Source organism: Plectropomus leopardus, chromosome 4 (genome assembly GCF_008729295.1).
Source record: "Plectropomus leopardus isolate mb chromosome 4, YSFRI_Pleo_2.0, whole genome shotgun sequence".
Classification (NCBI taxonomy): domain Eukaryota; kingdom Metazoa; phylum Chordata; class Actinopteri; order Perciformes; family Serranidae; genus Plectropomus; species Plectropomus leopardus.
The window spans coordinates 320225-331097 of record NC_056466.1 but is presented as its reverse complement, the minus strand read 5'-3'; the positions used below and the strand labels follow the sequence as shown (position 1 = coordinate 331097).

At 42.7% G+C, this 10873-nt stretch overlaps 1 protein-coding gene across 1 annotated transcript; it reads right to left on the bottom strand.

The window, feature by feature from the left end:
• Positions 1 to 1215: 1215 nt before the first annotated feature.
• Positions 1216 to 9394, bottom strand: zgc:172076. The gene is made up of 8 exons (XM_042485263.1): positions 9257 to 9394; positions 7212 to 7410; positions 5552 to 5709; positions 4756 to 4888; positions 3746 to 3902; positions 3503 to 3626; positions 2752 to 2941; positions 1216 to 1827 (listed from the first exon to the last, which is right to left on the bottom strand). Exons 2-8 carry the CDS (start codon positions 7387 to 7389, stop codon positions 1667 to 1669), a joined length of 1101 nt encoding a protein of 366 aa, XP_042341197.1. The 5' UTR covers positions 7390 to 7410; positions 9257 to 9394; the 3' UTR covers positions 1216 to 1666.
• Between the last annotated feature and the right edge of the window lie 1479 nt (positions 9395 to 10873).

Below are 10873 nucleotides of genomic sequence, written 5' to 3'. Positions count from 1 at the left end.
AAATCTGACGTCCCCGTGTGACGGACGAGGTGTGACGCCACCTTCATGTCACGTACGGGAGAATCTGAGCCTCTTACTTGAAACTAGCCTTCGCCTCAGCGTTCTAACAGGAACCTGTACCATGGACCGACCTTGACGTGTCGGGCTCCTCATTAACTGGAGAGTAGCAGAAGTCGAGTGTAGCAATGATCGAGTCATTTTAAATAAAAAACACACGATGAAACGTTTTTAGAGTCACTCTGTTCTCAGAAACATGTTTGTTTCATGTCGAGTCTCTGAAGTTCCATCGAGAACAGATCTGAGGTGTTTGTCCCGATGGAACCGTTCACTCCGAACACCTCTCAGTCCTCAGGAGACTCGATCCAGGTGGTGGTGTGGTGGTCCAGGTGAGTCTCCCTGTTCTCATGTTCTCATAAAGTTCCTGCTGTCACGTATCAGTGACCTGTTAACATGCTAGCATCACACAGCTTTACCTCCAGGTGACTCCGGGACCAGACTCCAGGTGCATCGAGGACCAGACTCCAGGTGCATCGAGGACCAGACTCCAGGTGCATCGAGGACCAGGCTCCAGGTGCGTCCAGCACAAGGCTCCAGGTGAGTCCAGGACCAGACTCCAGGACCAGACTCCAGGTGCATCTGGGACAAGACTCCAGGTGAGTCTAGAGCCAGACTCCAGGATCAGACTCCAGGTGACTCCAGGACCAGACTCCAGGTGCGTCCAGGACCAGACTCCAGGTGACTCCAGGACCAGACTCCAGGACCAGACACCAGGTGCGTCTGGGACAAGACTCCAGGTGTGTCTAGAGCCAGACTCCAGTTGAGTCCAGGACTAGACTCCAGGACCAGACTCCAGATGAGTCCAGGACAAGGCTCCAGGTGAGTCCAGGACCAGACTCAAGGACCAGACTTCAGGACAAGACTCCAGGTGAGTCTAGAGCCAGACTCCAGGATCAGACTCCAGATGGGTCTAGGACCAGACTCCACCTGAGTCGGGACGTTAGGAAGTTTCTTGGATTTTAGGACATTTGTAAGATTTTATGACATTTCTTGGATTTTAGGACTTTAGGGTCTTAGCTCGGACCTCTGTCGGGGGTTTGGTGGATCCTCGACGGGCACTTTTTTTTTTTTTATCAACAAGCTCTATTTTGATGCTGTTTTATGTCTCTGACACCTTATGGACACTAAAAGGAAACAAACAATTTACAGTCAGTCACTTTATTTTTATTGTTAATTACATAAAATGGTTCAAATAATGACATTTACTATTTTACTTTCTACTCCATTCAGAGGCAAACATTACTGTTATTACTTTTGACTCCTACGTTGAATTAACTTTAGTTTCTTTACAAATTCAGATGAATGATAGTAAATATTGATGGATTCCCGAACTACACAGCAGAATATAAAGTCGTTAAACTGAGCTGCACATTAAAACAATCAACACATAAATGCATCAATAATTATAGTACAATAATAGAATGTGTACTTTTACTTTTGATACTTGTATATTAACACATTTTCTAGTTTTGGTGCACAACAATGATGATAGTATAAGAAAATTAAAAGTAAATGGGAGTAAAACTCAGTTAACAGGACCGAGGTAAACGCTTCCGTCTGATTGGTCGGACCTTCTTTGTCCCTCCCTCCCGCCAATCACCATCCAGATCTACTTCTGCGTGGGAACGAGGTCATCGATGTCTCCGCCGTCCTCCAGCCTCTTCTCCATGGCGACAAGCAGTTTGACCCCGTCCACTACCAGCTGCGTCAGACCAACCTCGCTCAGGCCGAAGGTCGCCACGTTGCTCACAGCGCACACCGCCGGGGATTCTGGGAAATGAAGAGGCAAGTTCAAAATAAAAGCTCAGAGTGATCTTTTTAAGTGGATTGATGGTCTAGAATTATGAACAGTGGCCCACGGCCTTAAACAGAAGAACCACTTCTTCAAGGACAGGGTTCTTTGGATGGAAAGGGTTCTAAAGGAGTACTTTGGAAAGGAGTACCCACTGAAGAACTTTCTTCAAAAAAGGGTTTTTTGGGTAAATATTTTCTAAAGAAATCCTTTTTCCTAATAAGAACCCTCTTTAAAAAAACAGTTCTTTGGATGAAAAGGGTTCTTCTAAAGGAGCCCTTAGTCTTACAAGTAATCCTTGAAGAACTCTTTCTTCAAAAAGAAGGTTCTTCTGAAGAATCCCATAGTCTTACAAGGAACCCTGGCTTCAAAAAAGGGTTCTTTGGATGAAAAAGGGTTTAAAGAGTCCTTAGTCCTTCAAAGAACTCCTGAACTGAACTTTTTAGATAAATATTGTTTTCTAAAGAGATCCTTAGTTCTAGAAAAGAAAAGTGTTCTTTGGTCTCACAAAGAACCCCTGAGAATCTAAAAGTACCTTGAATGAAGAGGATTCTTCTCAAGAAACCTTATGTCAAGTAATGCTTGAAAAACTCTTTATATGAAAAAAAGGTTCTTCTGAAGGAACCCTTAGACTTACAAAGAACCTTTCTTCAAAACATGTGGTCTTTGGCTGAAAATGGTTCTGGGTCGTGATAGTCGTGTGATTATTCCCTCTGACATCGGTGGAGGTTCTTTACGTCAGGAGAGATGTGAACATCTGTATCTGAACAGGAACTCACAGCCCTAAATGTTCTATAACTGAAGAACCTTTTCTTCTCCCAGCAGACTGAGCTCAGAGTCAAACAGATCTGATCCTGCGGAGTCCTTGTTACCTGTGGAGACCTGAGACCTGTCCCCTGTACCTGTGGGTTCCATGCAGACCCTCAGTCTCTTCAGCACGTCCTGCAGCCGTCGGTGTCCGGGCAGGTGCTGCAGGCGGAGGTGGACCCTGATCCTCAGACCTGTCCCCACGTCGGCCGGAGAGCTGCTCACCCAGCCCAGCTGCTGCTTCCAGGTGAACGGATGTCTGAGATCCCGATACAGCTCCTCTAGCTGCAGACACAGAGAGAGAACCTCCACGACTGCAGGGAGAACCCTGAACAGCTCCTCCAGCAGACATGGAGAAAGAGGAGGTGACAGAGAACCTCCACGACTGCAGGAAACAACTCCTCACCCTGAAAGATGCTCCACTTTCTATTTGTCTCATCCTCGTTAAAGTGATATCTCAAGAACACTTTGAGGGAACTTCTTCAAATTTTGAACTGATCAGATTTTTGTGGTCTGTGTCATCACTGACCTTACGTTTTTCTCGTTTTGAACGTGAAGAAGGCCTAGAGGGACTTTCCTCAAATTTGGCACAAACGTCCACTTGGCCTCAAGAATAAAATAATTGTCAACCTCTACAGGAAACTATCACCAGTTTATCATTAAAAGGCAATTTGCTCATTGCCTTTTTTCACGTTTTTGAAAGAAACTGCACCAATTTGAGAGCTGAAAGGTTTAGATATTTGTGAAAGGCATCTGGAAGCAGCACAAGAAAAGTGATTTCTCTCCCAGTTTCAAAGGGTTAAAAAACCCACATGAACCTTCCTGAGAGTCTGAGCGGTCACTGACCTTCTGCAGGTTGATGCAGATGCATTTAAAGGCCGCAGCGATGTTGGCGTCGTCCCGAGTGGACTCGAGTCTTAGGTGGTCCTCCATGTTGACCCAGACCACCAGGCTGCAGTCGTCACTCAGCCTGCAACAAGGACTCGTGTTTGAATCTACAGTTTCCTGAAATCTTTCACTCGTATTTCCTGTGAGGCGTCACAGTGGCTGACTGGCTCTGTTACTCGGACAGAAAAAAAACAGACTGACCAGACTGCACGGGCGTCGGGCCAGTCCCGCGCCACGCCTGTACGGAGCTGCGAGGAGGATGGAGGGTTCAGGTTCAGCTCCCTCTGCTGCTCCTGGTTCAGCTCCTTCAGAGAGAAGAGGCGACCCGGCAGCTGCTCTTCCTGCAGCTTCTGCAGAGCTGAGAGCAAAACCGCACACCGTCAGCCAGGGCCGCATCGACCACTGAGGTCACCGAGGTCACCGAGGTCACCGAGGTCACCGAGGTCACGACCTCGGTATTATTTCTAAGGTGAATGCCTTAGAAATAACTTTTCTGTGGCAAAGATGTTATGATGCCAAGAGAGCGAGTGAGTTTCTCCTCTGATAAAAGTGTCGACTGTGTGTGTGTCTGTGTGTGGTATTTAGCACTGAGTAGAAAGTTGTAATTTAAAAAAATGCTGATTTTTGCTAACCCTAATCCTATATTTTTTCCCCTCTAAATGTTTTTGCAGGTTTTTCTTTCCATTGAATTTTTTGGTGATTTGTTTTCTTTAAACCTTTTAGGTATTTTTTTTCTCTTTTACATTTTTTAAACATTTAAGGTATTTTTTTCTTTTTTTAAATTTGGGAATGCGTTTAAATATTTTTTTGCTAATTTCTTTTCTTTAAGATTTTTTGGGTGTTTTTTTTAAGAATAAAAAAACCTGCAGGCCATGGGTTTGGGTGGCATATTTTTTGTTGCTGTTTTTTTTTTTTTTTATTACATTTTGACTATCCAAAATAGTTTGGGGCATTTTTTTCCTTTAGAAATTTTTGTAATTCAAGAAAAAAAAAAAAATTTTTCTCTGTAAAGAAAGCAGCTGCTGCAGCAGTTCTCAGCTTAAGCTCACTCACGTGGTTATAAAATCTGAGCAGGAGATCCAGAAAAACAACCTGTCTCCATCTGCCTCCATGTCTCTGAGTTTTTATGTGTGATGAATAAAAATAAAAAGCCCGAGTGTGAAGCTGCTGCTCTGTGTGTTTCCAGGTGAGTCTGCTCAGGTGTGCAGTACCTGTGCTGGCCAGTGAGAGGAGCTGTCTGCGCTCCCCGCGGCTGCAGTGTGTCGGGAAGCTGAAGTCCTCAACGCCGCGAACGACACTAACCTCACAGCGCACAGCGTACGACCTGTCCAGGTCATCTCCCCCCTGCACACACACACACACACACACACACACACATACACATTAGAGGAGGGAGGAGGCTTCTTTTTTTTTTAACTCTCCTCAAAGCTACAAAAAAAATGCTAAAACAAATTATAGGAAAAAAAATTTCTCAAGGAAAAACTGCCCAAAATGTTAAGAAGTGAAGTGAAATAGAATAAATGGTCACTGTGACCTCGCGTCAGTCTCATTCTGTGAACATGATATCTCACAAATGCTCTGAAGGAATTTTTCCCACTTTGGCACAAACTTCACTTGGATCCAACGATGAAATGATTAAATTTCAAAGGTCAAGGTCACTGCGACCTTGTATCTGTCTCATTTCCTAAACACAATATCTCACAAATGCTCTGAAGGAATTTTCCCATTTTGGCACAAACATCCACTTGGACTCAAAAATAAACTAATTAGAATTTGGTGGTCAAAGGTCACTGTCATTCAAAAAACATGATTTGGGCCATGACTCATCAATTCACACACTAATTATGATAGAATTTGACACAAATGTCAGAAAAAAATGATAAACTGGTGACATTTTGTGTCTAAAAGGTCAAACAGTGACTCTGCTTTTGGTGAAAACTGCTCTGAGAGGTTTCTGGGGTTCATCGTTATGGATAAAAACTGTGATAACATGGTCTGAGCAGCTACCTTCAAGTTGTCGTAGTTGAAGTCGGCCTCTGGCGTCTGGCCGGTGATCTTGTGTTGGTGATGCGCCTCGATGACTCGGTCGAAGAAGTCACAGAACAGGATGTAGGACTGAGCGTCGCCCGCCACACAGCCCACAGTTACAGGAGAGGACCAGTCTCCTTCAGACACAAACGTCACAGGGACACGTTAACAGGGACACACTGTGTTTCTGGGTTTAATCCTTGTTAAGATTTCTTCAAATTTGGCACAAACGTCCAGGTCGGGACTTAATGAAATGGTAGTGACCAGGTGCTAGACAGGCTGCAGCAAACACCAGAGACAAGTTTAATGAGGCGAACTGCTAAACGAGTTGATGTGGGTTTAGCTTTTATTTTCACTTTAGCTGGCGAGCAGTAACTGACAAGACTGCAAAATACACAATTACATATAGTCCATTTTCCTCAGACCGCCATCCTGTGGCCATAAGAGGAACTGCAGGTTAACGCACCACAAACAGAAACACATATCTGCTGAAATCTGCACGAAATATTTTTCTCTTACATTCATCACACGCTTCGATTTTACATTTCTGAAAAGAAATGAGAAAAGAGAAAAAAACTCTTTCACTTTATCAAAAAAATATACCGCTTATTACTGTTTACAGCAGAGATATTTTTAAATGCAGCATTAAACAAAAATATTTCAAGTTACGATCAGCTGAAAAGCAAGAAATGAAAATTTTAATAACATATTTGAATATCTGAAGTTTTGGTAGTTGTTATTCGAATGTCCCTGACTTCTCTCTATCTGATCTTTCTCACTTTAATCTCAGTTATTCTGACAGTCAGCACCTCGCTGACATCACACTGACATCACACGCTGACATCATGCTGACATCACACTGACATCACGCTGACATCACGCTGACATCATGCTGACATCACACTGACATCACGCTGACATCACCCTGACATCACGCTGACATCACGCTGACATCACACTGACATCACGCTGACATCACCCTGACATCATGCTGACATCACCCTGACATCACGCTGACATCATGCTGACATCACGCTGACATCACCCTGACATCACGCTGACATCATGCTGGCGTCACGCTGACATCACCCTGACATCACGCTGACATCACCCTGACATCACGCTGACATCATGCTGGCGTCACGCTGACATCACCCTGACATCACGCTGACATCACGCTGACATCACGCTGACATCACCCTGACATCACGCTGACATCACGCTGACATCACCGTGACATCACACTGGCGTCACACTGACATCACGCTGACATCACGCTGGCGTCACGCTGACATCATGCTGACATCACACTGACATCATGCTGACATCACCGTGACATCACCCTGACATCATGCTGAATCACACTGACATCACGCTGACATCACCCTGACATCACGCTGACATCACGCTGACATCACACTGACATCACGCTGACATCACCTGACATCATGCTGACATCACCCTGACATCACGCTGACATCACCCTGACATCACACTGACATCACACTGACATCACCCTGACATCACACTGACATCACACTGACATCACCCTGACATCACGCTGACATCACACTGACATCACACTGACATCACGCTGACATCACACGCTGACATCACACTGACATCACGCTGACATTACCTGGCTCCTCGAGGCCTGGGCGGATGACATCATCGAAGATGACGCCGCTGTGGGTGCAGCGGTTGAACTGGCGGCGGTACATGTCCCGTGTGAGGATCCGTCCCATCCAGGTAGAGTTCCTGCAGAGGTCGGGGAACTCCTCGTCAGGAGAACCTCTCCTCAGGTGGAACTGGGACATGGGGTCAGGCGGCACCAGACTCTGAAGGAGTCATCGTAGAGGAAAACAGGAAACAGAACTTTAGTCTAAACGATGCAAAAATATTTCCACGTTGTGGCGTTTTTATTCAGTCAGATCAAAACCAGCTGAGCTGCTCAGAGTCAGACCTCACGAGCTCACCGACAAATGAGATTCAGAAAATCCACTGCAGTTACCCACAAAGCTGATTCTGTCTCAGAGAAAATATTGATAACTATCACTCATTTCATTTCTCTTCTCACAAACTCGCCCTCCTGCGGTGAAAAGCTTTGTCGCCTCCAGAGCTTTGCTTTAAATATGAATATGAAAATATACAACCCAGATTTGACCTCCTCTGAGACTCGGCGGTGTACTATAGGTACATTACACTTTGGGTTTGCTGCACTTTATACTTTATCTGGCTCAGTTTGGACCCCTCGTCCTCCTTCGTGGACACTTTTTTGTGCCATCTGGTGGTCAAAAAAGCACAATACACCCTGCAGCCGATCCGACACAAAGCTGGAAAAAACCACCATCACTCTTTGAAGAGGAAACTTACATTACATTTTGTAATGTGTGTAATTTTAGCAGTTTTAGACTTGAATGAAGAGATTTATGTTTTATTTTTACACACTGTGACTATTAAAAATAAACCCGTTGTCTTCAAATCCACATCACTTTTTCCCAAAACCAGTTACTGTCCAAAAGACAGTGCTGATCCCAAATAACTGAAAATCTAAAACTGCATACAAAAAAAACGAACAAAAGCTCGAGTCTCGGGGGGGAAATGTGCAAAGTAAAATATGAAATATAGAAAAAAATGTTAGATATTCATCCTGGATCTTAATTACCTCCAGAATCGGCCGTACCTCGTCTCCAAAGGAAAAAACAACCGGAGCTGCAACAAAAGCAAAACGTTTGAACAATCTTAAAATCAAAATTCATCTGTGTTTTAAAATCTGGAAATGTTTAATGTTACTTTTAAAAAAAAGGTAAAAGCTAAAAACTGAGATGGATGTAAAGAGAAAACCAATGAGCAACTAAAACAAATGAACAAAAAGTTAAATAAGTTAAATAAAAAGTAATAGTAGTTACTCTCAATGTTAAAATGTTTGTAACTTTAAAGCAGCTCAACGTTGCCCCCCCACAGAGGGCCCGAGGCCCCCAACCATTTCATAATGTACAATAAAGACAAAGTGACTGACTGTGAATAGTTTTTGTCCCTTTAGTGTCCATAAGGTGTCAGAGACATAAAACTGCATCAAAATAGAGCTTGTTGATCAAAAAAGAGCCAGAGGAGGATCCCCCACACCCCCGACAGAGGACACAGCTGAGACACTGATGTCCTAAAATACTAGCAATCCTCAAAATGTCTCAAAATCCTAAAAACGTTCTTAAATCAGATAAACGGCCTAAAATCCTAGAAATGTTGAAATTGTGGAAATGCCGTAAAATTCTAGAAACGTCCTAAAATCTGAGAAATGTCTCAAAATTTAGAAACATGTTAAAATCCTGGAAACATGTTTAAAATCGATGCCCTCAAATTCTAAACCAAATCCTAAAATCGTCCTAAAATAGAAAACAGTTATGGGACTGTGCAGGCCTGCAGCTGACCCCTGACCTCATTTTGTAAAAGTGACTCAGCTCCTTTTAGAAACGGACGTTAATCTTGTTTAAATCCCGGAAAAAGAGACACTGAGGACTGAAGATGGACAGAGAGAAACGGTGATAACGTCGGTGAGATAAGAGAAGATTCAGTCTCTTCATCGCTGTTTGGGTCAAACCTCCGGTCCGTCCAGTCCGACCAGCTGCGGCACAGCGTTAGTTTACTGGGAGAAAAAACACGCAGCATGCAGCGAAAAACACTCACGTTTGACCTTCCACATGGCGTCAGCACAACAAAAGCTCTAAGAATAGTCGTGTTGGTCCTGAGCAGCTCGTCCTGCAGCCGGACGGCGTCCAGTTACAGTCCAAACAATGTCAGCCTTTTTATAACCGCGCAGAGGACGCCGTGACTGAGCGTCCATCAGCAGGGACGGAGGGACATGAGCTCAGCCTGTCCTGTCTGTCTCACGCTGCACTCACACCTTATTTCTGTTCATGTACTTCTGGTGTCTAATTGAGGTTTACCTCCTTTCTCTCTGCGGACCGACCTTTAATTTAACCCCTCAGGGCCCGCTTTAAAATCACAGTCTAGCCCTCTGCGCACAAAATACGCTTTAAAAAAATCAAGCTTTAAAAAATCAAGCTTTAAAAAATCAAGCTTTAAAATATATTTTTTACATTAATACTACTGTGTGAGTTTTTTTTAACCTTAAATTTATTTATTGATTTTTTCCTTTTTTTTCAGCAAAAACACACAAAACACAAAGGTAACACACAGCTCAGTACAACATTGGTCTACACAGTTAATATATATTGAAAAAGAGTAACCAATATGTTTGATGGAGCAGAAAGACAAAATGAAAACGAGAGATTTACAGTAAACGGACAACAAATGACAAATGAAGCCCGAAACAGCATCACAGACGATAATACTGACAAGAACCGCTACCGACAGGTACACTTTTTAAGAATAAGAATAATTGTTATTATTATTATTATTATTATTATTATTATTATTATAAACTTTATTTGTACAGCACTTTTTATACAAGAAATGCAGCCCAGATGCACCAAGTTCTTCACATCAAAAAGACATAAAAGACAAAAAGACAAAATAAAACCTGCATTAATTCATCTTCAGATGGATAAAATCCACTTGATAATACTAGTAAAAGTAAGATAAAATACAGATAAAACTTTATGCATAACATAAAATGGAAAATAAAATATAACCCACTGACATTGTTAATAAAAGAAGCATAAAAATATTGTATGTAAAATGCAAAAAATCAAGGAAAATACAACATCTAAAAGATGTGCAGCTGTATGAAAGTGCAGAGCAGCCGAATCAGAGCGAGTTAAAGGCTGAAGTGAAGAGATGCATTTTTACTTTTTAAAATATTTGGTGCATTAATACCAAAGACGCATTTTGAGGTTCAAAATCAGTGCAGTACAATAAACAGAGTAATGACAGCGTGAGTTCAAAATGCTCGGGCATCACGTGACTCATGGAGGCTTGAATAGTTCCCGGAAGTGTCTGGCAGGCTGTTTGAATACATCATACGGAGAGACAAAACTTTCTCAAAATAGCAGTCAATAACCGCATTGATTTACAATATAACGAAGCGCATAGTTTCATTATTATATTGCTTTTTGAAGTAAAACATGCTTATATTTGCAGATTAATGTTAACAGCCAGCGTTAGATCAGACTGATTAATGTCACATTTCAGCAGTCAGAGTCAGAGGCAACAGAAGAGAAGAAACTGAGTGCTAAATAAGGGTTAAATATTATTAAAAAACAAAAAATAAAATATATTTTAAAATACAAAATATGTAAAAATACACACACACACACACACACACACACACACACACACACT

Coding starts and splice junctions, on each gene's coding strand:
- zgc:172076 (XM_042485263.1), bottom strand. CDS start 7,389: ATGTCCCAGTTCCACCTGAGGAGAGGTTCTCCTGACGAGGAGTTCCCC. Junction 3,903..4,755: donor CCTCTCACTGGCCAGCACAG/GTACTGCACACC, acceptor TTTTGCTCTCAG/CTCTGCAGAAGCTGCAGGAA. Junction 3,627..3,745: donor CCCGACGCCCGTGCAGTCTG/GTCAGTCTGTTT, acceptor TCCTTGTTGCAG/GCTGAGTGACGACTGCAGCC.